This window comes from Oenanthe melanoleuca, chromosome 1A (genome assembly GCF_029582105.1).
Source record: "Oenanthe melanoleuca isolate GR-GAL-2019-014 chromosome 1A, OMel1.0, whole genome shotgun sequence".
Classification (NCBI taxonomy): Eukaryota; Metazoa; Chordata; class Aves; order Passeriformes; family Muscicapidae; genus Oenanthe; species Oenanthe melanoleuca.
In genome coordinates, this window is record NC_079334.1 from 63,560,604 (window position 1) to 63,579,960 (window position 19,357).

Below are 19,357 nucleotides of genomic sequence, written 5' to 3' on the forward strand. Positions count from 1 at the left end.
CCAGATGTCAGGGAGCCAGGCTAAGATGGGAGTTTCAGTAGGAGAACACAGCTAACAGGACAGAGGTCCAGATCCAAAGGAAACTGCATTTGGATTGGTGAAGTTTGTCAGAGATCAGGGCAAAGGAGAGCAGGACTCAGTGACCACAATGAGGGCAGAATGGAGAAGGAAGATGGGTTTCAAACTGAGAGTATGTTTATATTAGATAGCAGGAAGAAGCTCTTTACTGAGTAAGGTGATGAGGCACTGGAACAGGCTGCCCAGAGAAGTTGTGGATGCCCCATCCCTCAGAATGTTCAGCATCAGGTTGGATGGGACTTTGAGCAACCTGGACTAGTGTAAGGTGTCCCTGCCCAAGACAGGGGGGTGGATCTAGGGAATCTTTAAGGTCCCTTCCAACCCAACCCATTCTATGGTTCTGTGAAGATAGACAAGGGAAAAGGTAAAGGCCAAAGGGGACAAGAGAGAGCAGAAAGAGACAGTGCAGGTACAGCCAAAGATATCCATATTTACCAACTACCTGATCCTTCTACTCACTTTTCTATTTGAATTCTAATTGATACTACAGAAAGTCCTTTTACTGCTGTGCATAAAATAAATCTTTCCAAACTCTTCGAGACAACTGTGTATTCCCAGCTGACCCCCAAAGGTCCAGTTTCTTCATGGTCATGATTACTCTTCAAAAGAAAAAAACATGAATAACTATGGCCAGGAAATGTGATTTAAAAAAAAAAAAAAATAGGAATCAGTCAGTCCAGTATTGGTACAAAAATAGTTAAATACAATGGACCAAATGTCAAACTATGAGAAGAATGACTCAAATTAGAGAAGCATAGATAGAAGAAGCTAACAAAAACATCTCTTCCTGTGGGGACACTAGCACAGCCAAATACTCATCTTTGTAGGTCACCCAGTTTAAAAACTGGTAGGCGGGGGGAAAAAAATCTGGGTTTGATATTTTGTACCCTGGACTACAAAGGAATCACTGCAGATATATAAATAAAAGACAGCTGGGCTGAAGTTTCAGATCACCTACATCCATCAGAAAGGCAGCAAGACTGAGCACCGTGCTCTCCTGTTTGATACCTGGACTAACACTCAACTCAGTCAATACTTCAGAGGCAAAGAGAGACAGAGCAGAGCAATGTTTTATTAAAAGGTTTCAATCACCCACATTGCCACAGAAACAGCAAAGAAAATTACATAGCCCGGGGGAGAAATCTTTGATTTAAATATCTGTAAAAATGTGTGAAAAAAAAGGCAGAGTTCCTGCCTGGGAAAATCATGAGCCTGTCTCAAAGACTATCTAAGCAGAGGAAGTGAATGAATAACTGTGGCACATGCATGAGTGGCTGAAAGTGCAGCCTGAGCAGTAATTGGCTCTTTTGGTGCTCCTCTGATTAGCTGGTTTTGGCTGCAGCACTTGTCAGACCCACGCTGAGTTCACAGTACAAAAGTATTCACACTGCACTGAAGAAGGTCTCAGATCAGCCGGTGGATCCCTGCAGAGAAACAGCAAACACAGATCTGAAGGATGCAGTCTCCAGGGAGGGCTTTAAATCCTTACTTCATGTCACTAATTCCTTGTTATTTAGAGCTGGAAGAGAAAGGACTCCTGGAATGGATTCAGATGCTCCTGTTGCTTTTCACTACCTCAGAAATGAAGGAAGAGAGAAAAAATTGATGGTGCTGATGTGGAGAGAAATTTAAGAACAAAATCACATTAATCACTGAATGTAGTTGGTGTGAACTCTTTACCAAAACACCCATCTGAGTTGCTAATGAACTGAACAGCAAAAGAATCAGCTTATTGATATGGGAAGGAAAGGTTACACACTAATAAATCTCCAGAGAGACTCCTGACAGGGAGAGGTCTCAGCTGGGGATATGTCACAGAGGGCATGGGAGAAGATGAGCCACCCCAAGCCCTTAAGTGACAGTGGTGACAACACCAGCAAACATGAATGAAGGAGACCAAGGAAATCAGACACTTCCAAGGGAGAGGTATTTTTGTGTGCAGACTTGCACACCTACTGTGTCTCTTCCACAGTTATGGCTAAGACTCCCTTCAGCTCATTCAGCTCTGAAATCAACTCCATGGATGCCAGCTATATCCTCAAATTGCTGACACGACCTCTCTGCAGAATGACAGAGAAATTCCACAGAACATTAATTATTTGCATCCACATTCTGGTGATCACCACCAAAAGGCAATTTGGAGAGCATCAGCCAGCACCAGAGTATGCCAGCAAATGCTGTTGTGTTTTCTGAGCTGTCCCACTGATTCCAGCACCCTGATCAAATATAAGCAGTTTAGGCTATTAGTAGTAGCATTAAGGAAACACTTCCATATTTTGCTTGTGAGCTGCCTCTCCTTTCTCACCCTGTCCTCCCTCCCAGCTAAATTATGTTATGTGGTGGCTAAATGAAATGTGAGGAACAGCAGAACAGATCAATTGCAGCTTACATCAGTTATTTCCAAAGTGGCTTGAGGACAGTTGACCATTATTTACTTGCAGCACACAGTAAGCAGAGATGAAAGTTAAATGTGAGGCTTTTCTACCCAGAAGATACCGATCTTGTATGTATACACAGAGAAAATAGAAACTTTATTTTACACAAGCTGAGAATTTGGTTTCTGGGACAAAACCAACCTTGGAGCTCTGCCTGCAATGCAGTGGCACTGAAGTAATAAAACACTAGAATGTTGCTACCCACATTGAGCACAAGATTTGCATGGATGAAGCTGCTGGGCTCTGACACCACTCATACCACATGGAAAGACATGGACAGACATGTAGAGACCACCTTGGATGGGCTGAACATTTCTCCCAACACTTGCAGCACTTCTCTCTATTATTTGCCAATGCCTCAAGATACCATTTCTCAATAGAAACCTGAGGTTCAAATCAAAGCCTCCACTTACACTGGATTGCACAAAATGACTCCAAAACAGCCTCAGCTTTATCTGAAGTCAATATCAACCTCAATTCTTTGTTTTACTCTTTATTTTTTATTTATTTATCTAAAAGCTACTGAAAGAGGCTCTGAAACCTTCTCTATCACAGTTTTGTCCCTTCAGGTTCCAAAGCAAAAAGCAGCTTTTCCTAGTGGTTAACATTAAAGAAATACTGAGCTGGTTGGTCTTTTGGGATTTCTTGAAGGTATTTTCTTAAAAAAATTCAAAATGGCCTTTTAAACTTTTTTCCTGAAAGTTGGAAGTAATTAATTGATCTTCGAGAAACAGGGAAAAAAAATTAGAAAAAAACCTCTGTCATTCTGATTTTTTAAAGGAAAAAATAATAAAAATCTGTTTATCTTTTAGCAAGAACCAACTTTGCTGTTCATGCATAAATCTATGATGAAATATATTGTAGCATCTTGTCATCATGAGATATGAATACTACTTTGTTAAACTCTTCAGCACACAGATGAGACTGATTACACTATTCCAGAGGAAGACACTTGTCACTGAAGATGTTTTATCTCACTATTATGGAGTTGAATCAGCATTATTCAGCTGATGATTCATTATTTGGAACCCCAGTCCTGCACAAGGACCCTCCTTTACCAGGGGCAGCATGAACATGGAACAAAGAGGCACCTTCTGCTTCCAAGAGCTCCTAGTCCTTGTAGAGGACTGGAGAGGCAGATGGAGACAGATAGAGGGTAAGATTAAAAGAACAAGCCAGGACATGATACCAGACTTTGATTAACTTTTACAGCCAGGGAGAGATTTAACTGTGACTGTGTCTCCATGATATTCATAGAGAAAGCGTTCCAAAAGATTTTAAGCATCCCATGCCCATTCCTGACTATTATTCGAGTGAGATCAGATGTGGGAAAAGGAGAATACTGAAATAGAAAGAGGGTGTTGGAGGCTGTGAATGGTGCAAGGCCCCCAGGGATCCTTGGGAGAAGCTCCACAGCAGTCTGTATGTGGGGAGAGGGTCAGTCTTTGAGCTCTCTGCCAAAAAGCTGGAGAAGCCCTAAGCTGCATCAGACTGTTCTAGGATGAAGCAGTGGGAAGTCAAAATATATTGATACTTGGCTTTTTACTTTTACCTTGCTCACCAGATGTATTTTGGAAAATGATTGCAGGCTGCTAGGAAGAGCTGGTCTCCTAAATCTGCAAGTTTTTCTCCAGGCTCATTTGAAGTGGGAGAAGTGGATGCCTAGAGTTACAAGTTTCTAAATAAACACATCTTAAGTTTCCCAAGATTTTCTTTCCTAGGGGAACTGTGCACAGCCCCCTGATCCTCTGGGACCCTTGCACTTCCAAAACCCTACGAGCCACACTTTCAGCTTCCAAAACCCTGGGTGCCACCAAGTGCTCACGCCGGGTCCAGGGAGTGTCTGGCAGCAGCTGCCCTCACTCCGGAGTGTGCTTGCCTTTCCCATCTCTGCCCTTCTGCACCTTCCCTCTTTGCAGTCTCCGTCCTGTCCACCTCTTCCCTCTGCATTCCTCCTCTTCGCAACTCTGCCTTTGCATCCCTCCCCTTTGTATCCCTCCCTTTTCACCTCCCCCTTTGCACCTCTCTCACTTACATCCCTCCCCTTTGCCTCTCTGCCCCCTTTGCATCTCTGCCTTTTCCCATCCCTCCCCTTTGCATCTCTGCTCCTCGCATCTCTGTCCCCGGACACCCCCTGCCCCTGGACCCGCTGCATCTTCGCCCCTTCTCCCCGCTGCCTGCTCAGCTCTGCGCCCTCTGGGCATCTGCCCCAGGCACCCTCCGCTGCTCCCTGCCGCCCTTTGCACCCCAACCCCTTCTCATCGCTCTCTCCCAGCCCCGGTCCCCGCAGCCTCTGGGGCAGCCCGCAGCGCCTCCGGGCCGTCCTGCCCCGCTGCAGCGCCCCGAGCCCCGGCCCGGAGCCGCCCGCGATGCCGGCGCTGCCGGTGCCGGTGCCGGTGCTGGTGCTGGCGCTGGCGCTGGTGCTGGCGGGCCGGCCGGGCGGTACCGAGGGCTGCCAGCTGCCGGCCGAGTGGCGGCCGCTCAGCGAGGGCTGCCGGGCCGAGCTGGCCGCGATCATCGTGTACGCGCGGGTGCTGGCGCTGCACCCCGACCCCTACGGCGCCTACAACTACCTGCCCTGGCAGAGGGGTCCCCCCGGCGGCCCCCAGCAGGGAGCGGGGGACCTCTTCTACTCGGCCGAGATCGAGCTGCTGTGCGACCAGGCGTGGGGCAGCATGCTGGAGGTGCCCGCCGGCTCCCGCCTCAACCTCACCGGCCTCGGCTACTTCTCCTGCCACTCGCACACCGTCATGCAGGGCTACTCTTATTTCTTCTTCCTCCGGTGAGTCCCGGGGCAGCGGGGTCCGGGAGGGGTTGGGATGTCGCATCCCGGCTCCGGGGCATCTCCGCCCCGCTGCCGCTCTCCGCGCAGCGCCTGCTCCCACCCACAGTTTATAGGGAAAGAAAAGCCCGAAACACCAAACTCCCGTAGTATTCCAGCACTGTCGGCCAGCACACGCACGGGGAGCTGCTGCTGAGTAGCTCGTGGGTGCTGCTGCTTTTGTTTTCGCGGCGGGACGGTCACAGAGCTGGAGAGAGGCCAGCGGCTATTTGCCGAAGTTTGGCATGGGAGTTTAAAATCCGTCCCCAAATACTCACCCGATAGCTTTCCATCGACTCTCCCGAGTCCCAGCCAAACCCTGACTTTGGGCTCATCGAAAGAATAAGAAAATAAACCACAATGTGGGAACACAGCCATCTCTGTGACCTTTCAATTCAAGAGCATTTGCAGTGGCTTTTTTGAAATACTTAGTATATTCTTGCACTGGATGCATAACAAAACTCATTTTGATGCTGTCTAGGGCTTAGTCTGCGGCAAGATCTTTAAACGCACTTTATTGACACAAGTTATTTATTGACTGCTTGAAGGAGTACTTAAACTCTCGGCTCAAGGGCAAAGTGATGCAAATTCAGTAGAAACCATGTCCCAAAATACAGATTTGCCTCCTTCATGTGGTTTCACAGGTGTCTGCAGGGTGGAAGGAGCCTCTTTGGTCCTTACTGCTGATGATTGATCCAGTCCTTGTGGTGGAAATTGTCATTTTAGTGACTGACATGCCAGAGAGAGCCACTTGCTGGCTAAAAGTCTGTGTGACTTTCTGTTGAGCCAGGCTGAAGTATGACAGGTGACTTCTGCAGGAGAGAGAGTGCTGTTCATTCTCACAGTGGGCTGCCCTTGCAATCTGTGTTCCAGAATGGATGAGAACTACATCCTCCTGCCACACGGAGTCAACTTCCAGGAGGCGATTTTCCCTGATACCCAGGAGAACAGAAGGATGTTTGCCAGCCTTTTCCAGTTTTCCAACTGCTCGCAGGCACAGCACGTGTTGAGCTTCTCCAGTGACTGGGAGATTCAAGAAGACAACCGGGTAAGGGGTTTGTTTGCTTTCCAGTGCTTGTTTTCAAAGTGGGCACAGGCATTTCCATGTCTTTTGTGAACATATGTATATGAATGCAGAGCAGCAGGTCCCTGATTTTCCTGTTCCTTAGGTAGTATCACTAGCAAAGGAACACACTGGTGAGGAAATATTAAGCTGTTTCCAAAGCTGACCTCTGTGTTAACCTCTTTAGCTTCCCATAGACCTGAGCAAAGCTTGGTATAAACTTGCTCATGAGCAATAGGTTGAAAATAGTGTTACTTGTGATCCTGTCCTCCCCCACCCAGATCATTCCTGGGTTTGCTATCTCTAGACCTCATTTTTAAATTTGAAATGTTCAGGAGCAGAGCTTTTCTTTTGAACTTCAGTGTTCATCTCATGTAGCAAGAGCAGTGCCTGAACCATTACAGACTGTAAGGGATTATTCTTGCCTGACTCCACATAAGAGAATAAATGTCTACTGAGCTAATTGCCCTGAGCTGCCTTTGTTGCATCTGGGGAAAAATAGGCTCTTGAGGGCACGTTCCATGTGAGTGATGAGGGCAGGGTTCCTCTGGGCGATGCCAGCAGTTACTTCTGAACAAGACAGATGAAATGTCTCTTTTTCCTTTCAAGGAAGGCCACAGAAAGCAGTTTACCCTTTAGGCAAGCCTCTCTTAAGAACATATGGAAAGTCCAAAGATGCCCACTGTTGGTGGCTTCTGAGCCCCTTTATAGGATTGTAGTGTGTATAATAAAATCAGGATTTTAATAAATGCTTATTTGGCAGAGAGGAGCAACCTGTTATCATGTGTGTGCATGTTCTGGATATGCATATACTTTTGCAAAAGTGGAACTTGTAGAGCTGGCTTAGTGCCAAACCTTATATCCTGAGGCTGGTGGTTTCCCCTGGTAGCTGAGAACATTTTAAGCACCTCTCTAGGTCAGGACAGACAGGACAGGTGTCATTGCTTGTGTCTTCTGTGGATTCACCCAGGGCATGATGTTTATGTATGACAGCAGATGTGTGAGTGTTTGGGAGATGGATGCAGGGAGTTCAGTAGCTGGCTGAGCCTTCTCCTTTCACCACCTGGCTGAATGCCAGCATACAAAGTTTGAGCTGCTGTGTGACCATCTGGCCAGTGACACAGCTCCTCTCCTTGGGATGCCCCATGAGCAAGTGTTTTTTTTGCTGCTGATATTTTGAGGAGGGAGTGTGGAATGGTGCTGTTCAAATACATGTGTATTGTAATACAGCAGCAGAAATTGATGTTTAAGAGGAAATTAATTATCCTACAATTCAGTTGCTGAGCTGTAATCCTGTCTGGGCAAGAAGGGGGAGGTGGAGAGCCCTGGTCCCAGCCCTGCCTCCTCCCTCCCACCCCCCCTGCTCCCCAGTGCCACAAACAACATACTTGGCAAGAAAAGGTGCTGTTGCTGCCAAATCCACAATTTTTGTCCAGGGGAGCAAAGTGGCATTGAGGGACCACCAGATCCAACTGCCAGTGTCTGCCTGTGCTGCCTCTGCCCTGTTTATTTTGTCATGCTGAGCTAAATGTAGGGGACATTGATGGGCTGGTGCTCGTTTATGCCAGCAGTGGATCTCACTGATCAGCTTTAATGGAAATCACCAGGCAGAAACCCTCAGGGTAAGTTGGGGCAACCCTCAGCACATGTATCAAAAGTGCATTTCAGCTGTTGCACTCTTTGACCCGTGCAGCTGTGAGTAGACTGGGGGGGATTAGAGCTGCTGGTCCCACAGACAGAGGCCGGGGGCTTTACAGGCTTCAGCCCCCACCCATCCAGTGAACAAACTCAGCACAACTGTTGGACACTTTGTCTCGCCCTCATAATGAAAAGTAAAAGCTTCCTCTGCACCGTTAAAAATAGTTGGGGCTGACTGTGCTCCCATTCAGCTCCTGCATCTGTGTTTGCCCAGCCGAGCTCCAGCTCCCGGCGCCCGCCTGCCCCAGCCTGGGAAAGGGATGACATTTCTGGCTGCTGCAATATTAGGAATTTGTTCCTCAGCTCTTCCCAGTGTTTCCCTCCTCTCTCTGCCTTGTTACAGATAGTGGTGGCTTTCCCAGTTGTCTCCATGTCTGCTCACATCCTGTCACAGTGTGAACAATTTCCGTTTCCAAATGAACTGTCCCGTGCTGGCTCCTAAGCTGAAATCTCTGATGTGTGCCAGCTTCATGGCACAGACAGTGAGCATAACTCAGGGCATTATTCTTGAAGTTTTTCAAAAAGAGCCTCTTTGGGAGCCTGGGTACAGCCAAAGGAGGGTTCTGTGATGGTGTCATGTTGGGAAGAGCTTGGATAGAGAGGGAAGGGTTGTCTGATGAGGCTCATTCTGTAGTGAGGAGTCAGGGGTCTCACTAGCTGCTGTGTGCTGACATAAACTGTTACTTGAAATACACCATGGATGTTTTGTGCAGTCAGAGAGGAGAGGTGGAAATATTGAGACATTCAGAGCAGAAGGCAGTTGGGATGAAAGTCATAGGTAGGGTCCTGCCTCCAGGTGTTGGAACGGCTGCATGCAGGGACAACTTAAAAAACAGCAGACCAGATGAGTCTGGAATAAAGGAATGATGAAATTTTCTGTTTACAGCCAAATCCCATAGTCTGAAAGTCTTGGAATCCTGCTCTTGATATTTTTCTGGGGTGGACACTTTAAGGGAGACTTTGGTGCTAGAAGCATGTGCAGTTGCAATGGATAATTTATATTTGCAGTCTGGGATGCTCAGACAGAATGTGAGAAAATCCCATGATGGATGAGTGTTTTTGCCTCATGTAATACTACTCCAAGGAAGAGGTCCCTTCTGCAGGGTGTGTGCTTGAGCAGGCCATGGAGCAGGTAACCCCAAACCTGCTGACATGTTGTCCTTCTGCTTGGCCTCTTCTGTCTGCAGTGCTCCTTGCATGTAGGCAGCCTTATCTGGGCTGCTGAAGGGATGACATGAGGAAAACACTGACTCCTTTTTCTCCTTCCAGAAAATGTGTCTGGTGATGCAAAAGAGAGCAAAGAGATGTGCAGGAACTTTTTGATGCACTGAGATGTGCCACCTGCCTTTTACATCATGGTAAAATTCTTTTAATTTTTGGAAAACCCCATGGCGTGTGATGAAAAGAGGTCAGACCCAAGGCACATCTTGTTGAGTATAATACTTTCCTCACCCTGGGCCTGCTGCTTTTGCTGTAAGCTAATTCCAGCTGCATTTTTAAGCCCCTTGCAGTCTGGGCTAAGAGCCAAATACCACTTTCCATAGTTTCCAATAACCCCACAATCTCATAAATTCACTTAGGCGCTTGTTCTGGCCATTTCAGAGTGCAATGATAGCTCCTGCCATTGTTTCCTTAGGAATTTGCATTTTGGTCTCCATGTTTGCAGAGGCAAATACTAGTATGGCTTCATCTTGACTTTTTGTCTCAGCCCTTTAGTGACATTTGCAGATCTCTTGCTTTACTCCAGCTTGTTGTTGCAGTGGTTTCCACAAGGTTATTTCTGAAATCAAGGGATGATGCAGCACGTTGGGATTGAAATCTAGCCTCCCTAGAGAGTTTCACCATTTTAGTGCAAATCTTGGAACTGTAATTTCTCTTTCTGGCCTTCTGCAGGGTTGTGTGATCTCATAAAGAGGACCTTGTTCCTTTGTCTGCACACAAGGGATTCCATGAGAAATGACTTGAGGTCTAGTGTCTATAAGAACAGTAGAAATCTCTAGCAACACTTGTGGTTATTATTCAGAGGAGCTTGAACTGGTTTTATCAATAGGTTGGTAAGGAAATGTGTTATTTTGGCCTCCTCCTTTATGTGTCCATGAGAGTTGCAAAATGACCCCACATGCATCAAAACAGGGGACTGATGTCAAGGTGTCAGCTGATGTGAGAACAGTGAGAGCACTGAATAAAGTCCTTGGAAATTAAGGAGGCCAATAACTTGAGTTGAGATCAGAGATTGCAGGGGGAGATTATACCTTTTATTAAACCTCTCATCCTGCATTGACTCAAGCAGCAGAGCCACAACCACATTGTTACCTCAATTGATTTAGATAAATGGACTTGCCTTCTGAGAGACCTCCTGAGCTTTATCTGGGTAATAATAGAGCTTTAATAAGAGTACTCAGTGTCCCAAATAAAAAGCAAGGTAATTAGTGGGTTAGCCTTACAATCTACAAATATCTGTTTAACATCTTTGGGTTTGGATCTCCTTCTCTGGTGGCACTATGGCTGCTGTAACAGACTAATGACCTGACTGGGACACCTGGAAGACTTTGGAGCAGCTGAAAAGGGAACTAGATAAGGAAAGCAGTGTAATTGCATAAATGGCCTTGCCATTACTGTGCAACACAAAAATGAAATTAAATTACGTTTTTCCTCTGTGGAAGTAGAGGAAATAGTTTCAGAACTGTTTATATTTTAGCAACTCCTGTGTGCATGGATTGGGAGAGTGCCTGAGCCCATCTGTGGGCAGCAGCACCTCTGCTGGTCCCAGCCTGTCTCTTCCCTGGTGCTCTCAAGCAGGTGAATTGGAGAGGGTCTCAATCAGTGACACTTCACTTGTACCACAAGGGCACAAGCCACAGACAAATAGCCACTTGTGCTAAAGCTCCCTGCCTACCAGAGAAGGGCTTGTTCACATGATGTTTGCTATGGGGACTTGTTTTGATCCATCTCTCAGGCAACATGCCCCCAGAGAGAGGGAAGAAAGAAGGAAAGTTGGGGAAGTCCCCATAATTTTTCAGACCACCCTGATTTTGGAAGTGATTAAATAGTGTCATGTCCAGAGAGAGCGTGAGCTGCCTTGGGTGCATGGGCCTGAGCTCTTCCTGGGGTGGCTGAGATGGACATTTTTGATGCCAAAAGTGACTCTGCTCTGTGAGTCTTGCAAATCCTGGCCACTAGGAAAAGTAAGCTGATAACTGTGTTGTCCACAAAATTAAAATGAAAAAGTAATATGTTTTTCCTCTTATTAAAGTTAAGAGCTTCTACTCTTACAGAGTTCCCTCTCTGCTCCAAGTGCTCAGAGATGAATTTCAGGACTGGGAAATGCTGGTTATGGAGCTCAAAGCCAGCAGTCTTAGGAGAAGAAGCAGTTTGAAGAAGAGCAGTTGGCATCCTGGCTTGATGGAGACAGTTCTCTTTAATTCCCATGTACTGAGTTTTTGTGTTTGCTTGTAGCATGAGCTGCATTAGACATTCTCCCTTCTCTTGTCTTAAGGCACTAGGGAAATACAAAATAATCTCAGTTACAAACTGTGCTACATGGCAAAGGCAGTACAAAAAGGCCTCAAAATAGAATTAAAATGAGGTCCAATATCTAGAAGTTCAAACATCTTTTACATGTGGTTTCTTGCCCTGCCATTGGTTAGAGGAGTTGTTTCTCCATGAGCCTAATAGCATGATAGAAAGTGCCATCACTTCTGGGTTGTTTTCATAGTGATTTACAATGCTTTTGTTTTCCTCCCAGAAACTCACCCAGGGCATACCCCCTCCCTACAATCTGTTGTTGATTTGAGTACATGTAAGCGATATCAGATGAAATGGAGAACTGCTGACAAGTGTCTGGGTCAAAGGGAAGACCACGAGACAATTGACACATTTGGGTGACATCCCCAGGAGTGTTTTGGCACAGAAATGGCATTGATCCTTTCCTGAATATTCACACCCAGGCTGTGGTAGGAGACTTTTAGAGTTCTGACTGGCATATTCCTGTCAGTTTTCTATCTTTCCATATGCACACAGGCTGATAAATTGCAGAGTAAAACATCACAAAGGAATACACAATAGCCTTATCCACAGGATGTTTCCATTGCATATGGTCCTTATCATATTTCTAACACCCAGAATGTGTTCTGAGCAGTGCTCAGAAAAATGGGGTGATATCTCTGGTTTTCAGTTGTTTTTTAGAGGCACGTTATTTCTGTTGGGGGTAGATTGGCTGGTTTTCATACACAATGCAGGAGGGATGACCTGATGTAACATGGGAACCTTGGATTTGGTGTAATTTGTGAACAGTCAGAATTTGGGATTGAAAGTGGAGCTTTTCCCCACCCATCTGAACTCTTGCCCCCATGGCAGCCATGCTGGTGGGGAGGTGCTGAGGTGAGACCCCCAGCTAGCACCCTCCTGGTACCAATGGGGAGCCCCACAGGGTGCCACAGCTCCTGGTGAACGTGTCTGGACCAGCCTGCTGCCTATCAGGCAATGCAGATTACTCCAGAGCACAGCTCTGACTGTGTCTCAGGCACATCCAAGTACATAATATCCTTAAAAATATCCAGTTTCCAGCTCTCCAAGCGAGGAAATGCCAAGACAACCAGGGGTGTGTGTGTGTGTGTGTGTGTATGTACTGCTGCCTCCTCGAAGGGTGAAGCAGCAATCCTTCCAGGAATTGGCTGGGAAGGGAGACCCACATAGCTCCAGGCTGCTTTTAATTACCCAGAGTCATACTTTAATGAAGTTCTGCCAAACTCTCTAAATCATTCCATATTTCATGGCATGAGGCTATCTGCTGCTGTACTTAAACTTGGTGGTGAACAAGCATCTGACCCCAGCCCCAGGACAGTTTTTGGGTTCTCCATCTGGCTGGTGACCCTGGAGGCAGTTGTTAGTTGTAGGCTGAGCTGCATGTTGACAGACACAAAGGTGGGGCTGAAGGGACCCTGTTGTCCCTCCTCTGTTTCAGATCCAAGGCTGCCTGCTGGGATGCCATACCCTTGGGCTTTCCAGCCCAGATATGATTAAAAGACTGTGCTGCCGGGCACAAATCCTGCTGCAGTGCTGTTTTAGCTGGATGAAGAGTTTTTTGGGAGCCCCTGACCTTTGGAAGCCTCTTAGCCAAGGATCAAGGCACTGTGTAGGTAGGAGAGGTGGGACTTTCATTGAGCTGGTCATGTTCCCTCTATGCTAACACAGAAGTGGCTGAGGGGGGTGATACCCCTCTTGGTGGGAAGGTTGAAGCCCACCCTGAGCATCCACATGTGAAGATGGGCTGGGAATTGCAGCATTTCAGTGAGCAGTGGAGTTCTCACCCTTCCCCTCTGGAGATGACACTGTCATGGGAAAAAATGGCAACTAGAGACATGAGGAGGCTGACTTTAGTCCACTGTTTCCTTCCCTGTGTGTGATACCTCTGCTTTCCTGCCTCTTCAGAGTGGGAAAGTGAGAAGGGACATCCCAGCTCATGTAGACTGTGAGAGATGAAGGGAGAGCTGCAGGGAAAGGGTTGGTGGGGATCTGGGCTGTGAAATTGAGTAGTGCAGGGCAATGGATGCTTGAAAGAACTTGTGTCCACACCCAAATCCCCTTCCTCAACAGAGGTGTGTATACTCAAGGTGCTCCCCAGATACCTGGGACACGTTCTCCAAGGAGAAGAGTTGAGGCTGGTGCTCTTAAGGTGGATGTATCACCTTACTAACCCAAGACAAAACAGAATGTGCAGTCCAAAGAAGCAGATCACTTTTTTCTTTTTTTTTTTTTTTTTTTTTTTTGATCCAGTCATGATTACTAGTCATACCTGTCCCATGAGATTTCAGTCTCAGAGGGTGGAGGTACCAACTTTGCCTGGGATCTACTGAAAGGTGCTCAAATCTGAGTCCTGGCATCCTGCTGGCAGTAACACACTGGGGCTATCCCAATGCATTTGGTTGGGTTGGGAGCAGGAGGGTAAAGCAAAGCAAACATCAGAGCTGACTGCACATGGCTCTTCACCTGTTTGGAGCAATACATTTATTAAAATCAACACCCACCAAAATCCAGCTGGCAGCCGGCAGACAGGACACCTGTGATGCTGCCTGTAACCAGATCAGCCATTGTGGCTTGAAGGGAGATGAGATCTTTTAATTTGGGACATATTTTCTCCCAGCCCATGCATTTTGATGTTTATTTTCACAAATGACAAGCCAAGTTGGCTCTGAGGCAGTAGGAGTTCGAGTCCCTAATGGAAGCTGCAGATGGAGCCTTTCAAAGCTGGTCCTGCCTCCACCAGCCAAGAACCTTTCCAAATTCCCCTGGAGAAGGGTCCTTGCCCTGTTGGGCTCAGCCAGGAGCAGCCATGTGGTGCCAGGCTTGGCTTGGCTGCTGGCCCTGGCAGCCCTCAGCCCCTTGCAGCAGCTAATATGAAGTGACAAACCAAAGTGCCTGGTTTTGGTGGACCAATTGCAGCTGGTTGCTGTGCAAATCATTGCAGGTGCTTCAGCAGCTGATGCAGTGACTCCCTCCCTTTTTTGGCCCGGTCTGTCAACTTTTTTGGAACAAGGCTCCTGCAACTGTTAGTCAAGTTATCTGTAACAGGAATGACAGCAGGAAAAATACACTGAGGGAGAAGCAAGTTTCCATGACACTGTAAAATACAAAAGGAAAAGAATATGACTAAAAAGCCAAGTCTGAATTTCTGCCCAAAAAACTTAAGAGCAAGCAAGGAAAAAATATTTCCTGAGCTCTAAAAGCACTTAATGGACTTTTTCTGCAGTATTTTTGCATATCCTAAATCAGTAAGGAAGTAGCAACTGCAAAGGGGAATGTTGGTGCAATATTTTATATTGAGACAAGATGTGGGACTAAAATGCAAAATGTTTACCTATTGTTATCCTCAAATTGACCCATCTTCTTCACTTTGTAGGGCCAGCAGGAGAACTATTTAATTCTGGAGAGGTAAAAGCAAAACAGTTGTGTTGGGCTCTGTATCCCAGTCCAGTGGAGACAATTCTTTTGGATCCTGGATTCAATGCCCTCTGGGATTAGAAACAACTGTCGAAATTTTTTTTTTCCTGTAAACTTGTTTGTCAAAATCCTGTGCCCTTCCTCTCCCTGCCTTATTGTACAGGTAGTGTTCTACTTTGAGTTAGATGTTTTCTTCAGGTGGGTGACATATGAGCAGCTGGGGTTTGGTTGTTTATTCAAACAGAGTATATTGGTGGTGTGAAATCTGGCTTCCTTCTTTAGGTGGATGGTGTCTTGTATCCTCTTCATTTCTACAAAATGCAAAGAGTTTATTGCCTTCATTTGTCTTTGTTGTATACCCATTTCAGAGCACGATTGTTTGTTTGGCTTTCTTTTCCAGAGACTTTAAACAGGACACAAACACAAATACTGTCTTCTGGATGTTGTTTATTAGATTTTTTAATTGTGGAAAATTATTTAATTGCTTAACTGGATTTTTTAATTGCTTAATTGCTGGGGAGAGAAAGGAGGTAAAGTTAAAGTGGAGGAACAGCTTGTACTGACAATGGCTCAGGATAGGAATAGAAATTCAGATGCTTTAAGTCTGAATTTCCCTTACATTGGAAAAGAAAGAAATCCCATTTCAGAGCCTTTGAAGCAAAAACATGGCAGCCACATCCCCTCAAAATGCTCCATTTTTTTGCAGAGTGAGGAAGCTGTTTTCCACCTTTAAAGCAACAAACTTGAGTGTGGAAGATGAGCAATAATGAGGAAGGGACTTAGTCAACCATAGGGCACCTCTGCCCCATGCCTGCTCATACTGTAAAAGAGTTCTGAGGTCTGGGTTGGCTGGGAGAGAGTTTACTCCTGGTCTGTAAAAGTTGTCTGAAGTGAGAATCTCTGTGCACATGGCTTATCTGGGGAGAAGAAACTTACTTGGTCTGCAAGTACCTCTGCTGGAGAGTTGTCTGTGAGTAGAGACAAAGAAAAAATAACAATGTAAATGAGAGAAAATTAAAATAACTAATGGAAATAGGAAATGAAGAAACAACCCACCAAACTGTGTAGCCCACTGAAGTGGTAAAATCTCCATTATTTACAAACTTGGGTCATGCTGTGAGACTGAGGTGGGTCAGAAGAAGACATTCCTCTTTGGCTGCCTGCATCTGGAGGAAGAGCCATTGTATGGCTCATGGCATGGCTCTGGGAGGGGCTGTGAAGGCTTCCAGAGCCCCCTGTCCCTGTCCTTTTACTCTTCAACTGGCTGTTTGTGCTGCTGTCTCTGGAGAGGGTTTATGTCCCCCCACTCTGGCTGAGCAGCTCCAGCAGGAACCAGGTAGCATCCAAAGCCCTCCTCCATCAGCTGGATTCAAAAAGACTACTGGAGGTGAATTTTTCTAAAAACCACTTCCAAATTCTCTGTGCCATGCTGGACACAAATTCTGGTGTTGTGAAAAGCTTCTGACAATTGGAAACAAGCACTTTTAAGAAAACTCTATGGAAGGGTTGTTACTACCATTAATGATTTGGGTTTTGTCATTTTTCACATTTTATGTTCAGGCACATTTTGTTTGAGTTGAGTGAACACGATTTGTCCCTCAGAATCCCAACTGAGCTTGTGTTTTCTTAAGTCTTGTTTTCAAAGGGCAGAGGAACAAATGTGATTCTTGATTCTTTTCCCAAAGGTGTAGAATCATCGATTAAATGTGTCCTGGAAATAATACTTTGTGCTCAAATCTTGCCTGCTGTAATAAAAATGGCTTGAAACCGTATCCAGTGACAAAATCCTGCTATGTTTAACCAATGTCTGAAAGCAGCTGAACTCCTGATGGGAAATGTCCTGGTGCTTCCAAATCAGTGGCACTCTGGAGCTGCTGGTATGCATCCTGTCCTTGCAGACACTCATTGCTCAAGAAACACATTACAAATGTCAAGGATATGAAGGAGCAGACCCCTTCCATCAAATCTTCAGGCCAGAGAAGGGCTAAAAACACAGTCCCAGACTGGAGGCATCTCTGAGGCATTTGCCTGCCTGTTCTGTGTCTGGAGTCCAGGATCCACCTCTGGTTCCTGCTCATTGTCAGGAACTCTGACACAGGAGGAGCTTCCTGTGGTCTCTGCTAACAAAGTGGTGTTTATCACGCTCTGGTAATTGCATTTGCTACGGTATTTACAGCATTTCCTATGTTTTGAAATGGAGAAATCTTAGCCTTGCCCAGGGCTCATTGTGTACTTTAATCTGCTCCTAGGGCCACACGTATCTTTAAACATTAACTTACACATTGGCAGTGTCCTGGGGCAGCCTCAACCCCTCAGCTATCGAGCTGGGAACGTGGTTATTGGAGTGTCAGTGTTTGCTCTCAGTATTTATCAGACACTGTATCCTTCCTTTTTCCAGGTCCTAGAGAATATTCTTTTTCTCTTTTTCTCTTTTTCTTTTTCTTTTTCTTTTTCTTTTTCTTTTTCTTTTTCTTTTTCTTTTTCTTTTTCTTTTTCTTTTTCTTTTTCTTTTTCTTTTTCTTTTTCTTTTTCTTTTTCTTTTTCTTTTTCTTTTTCTTTTTCTTTATTTTTCCTTTTCCTTTTCCTTTTCCTTTTCCTTTTCCTTTTCCTTTTCCTTTTCCTTTTCCTTTTCCTTTTCCTTTTCCTTTTCCTTTTCCTTTTCCTTTTCCTTTTCCTTTTCCTTTTCCTTTTCCTTTTCCTTTTCCTTTTCCTTTTCCTTGCAGTTTCATCTGCAGTCAATATTCCTGACTTCTATAGAACAGCATAGGGATTTGGAAATCCTTGCCCAGCACAATATCGGAGTGGAAAGATTTCCTAATGTTGCACCCAGTGCTGGGTGTAGCCCTGCAAATAACTGTTTTCAGATTCTGCTGCCTTTGAGGCAAAGACAATACATTAATTGCAGGAATAGAGGTCATTTGAGCTCACACTGTGGCCTGGCCTTGGCCACATATGAATTAATTTGTGTCTAAAAGGGACAGAAGTGGTCCTGGGCCATTTATGCCACAACACCTTGACCATGACTATGGCTCTGTCTCACTGCCTTCTTTTTCTGGATATAGCAGCTCCAGCTAAGATTCAGTGGTGAGGAAAAGGCCAGAGCTTGACTCAAGCACTGCAACATGCCTGGAATCCTCCTTCTGTATCCTTCTGTATCTGTTGCTGTGTGGAGCAGGTGGCTTGAATTTGGCTGGAGCTTATGATGTATTTTGGAGTCTTTATCTTGTAGCTTATAAAGCCTTTTGGATAAAATATGCTGAATGCATGAAGGATGTAGAGTTTTGTTTTGTGGATTTAAATCCAATCTTCTAAATTGTTTTAAAGCAATTCCTTGTGTTTTGAAATTCTGACATTTCTGTCCCCCCCTTTTTTAAGGCCTGTGAGTAGTCACAGACTGATTTATGAAATGGTGCAAAATGTGTAAAAAAAAAAAAAAAAAAAAGTTAAAAATAATACTAGGAAAAAAACAAAAACAAACAAAAAAAAAACCCAACAAAAAACAAACCACAAAGGACACATGTTATCAATACTCTACCAAAAGGGAACATTGTCTCTGACACAGAAAACCTTTAATTCTGAAGCTTGCAGAACAATTGGAACAATCTTTCTAATGTAGTTAACATTATTGGAGCAGTCATGGGGCTGTTTGAATTACTTCTACATTGATTTTAGGGCTTTTTCTGTTTGAACTTCAAGTATGCACTGTAGATGTGACTCTGAACATATTTTTTTCTATGCATTTTATGATAAATATTCTGGCTTGGTTGGCTTCTAGGTTAGATGTATTTCAGTATTAGTTGAATGGAGTTAAGGAGATTGTCTACTTCAGTATTGATCTTAAAATGTGAAGCAAGATTGCATTTCATTGCATACAACATCCTAAAATGCTTCAGCCAACAGCAGAGTACAGGAGTCCTTTTGTTAGGTGCTTTATTGTCAGAAGTCCTGAATTGGTACAAAATGGCAGTTTTCTGAGGAGGTAAAGTAAAAGACTGTCAGCATTCTCCCCTGTCCCCACTCCAAGACCCACAGTATACCAAGAGATATCTAAGTCAGGTATTCATGGAAAAGTACAGGAAGAGAGTTTTAGCTGATGCTCTCCTATTCTCCAGTGTTTTCAGGTGAAGAAGACTCCATGGTGAAGTAATTTCCATGTATTTATTCATTTCTATATGTTCAGTGACATCCAATCAATTTATCTCCTGTAAAGCTGTCCAGCCTTCTCTTGATAATCACAACTTTTTGATTGCCTTCAACCTGTTTCCTGCTTTATTAACCTGATTTATTATGTTCTCAGTTCTTCTGCTGGAAGGTGTTGTCAGT

General features: G+C 45.1%; 1 protein-coding gene and 1 long non-coding RNA gene across 2 annotated transcripts in view; one reads left to right on the top strand and one right to left on the bottom strand.

Annotated features, from left to right (window-relative positions):
* Positions 1-730: 730 nt before the first annotated feature.
* LOC130248206 (uncharacterized) lies at positions 731-5,176 on the bottom strand. The gene is made up of 2 exons (XR_008839609.1): positions 5,087-5,176; positions 731-1,502 (listed from the first exon to the last, which is right to left on the bottom strand). It is a non-coding gene; the product is annotated as an uncharacterized LOC130248206 (long non-coding RNA).
* The window catches only part of CCDC3 (coiled-coil domain containing 3), a 35,303-nt gene continuing 20,474 nt past the window's right edge, over positions 4,529-19,357 (top strand). The window contains exons 1-2 of the mRNA XM_056481780.1: positions 4,529-5,295; positions 6,208-6,382. Coding sequence (XP_056337755.1) covers positions 4,883-5,295; positions 6,208-6,382 — 588 coding nt within the window. The 5' untranslated portion in view covers positions 4,529-4,882. The remainder of the gene's footprint in view (positions 5,296-6,207; positions 6,383-19,357) is intronic.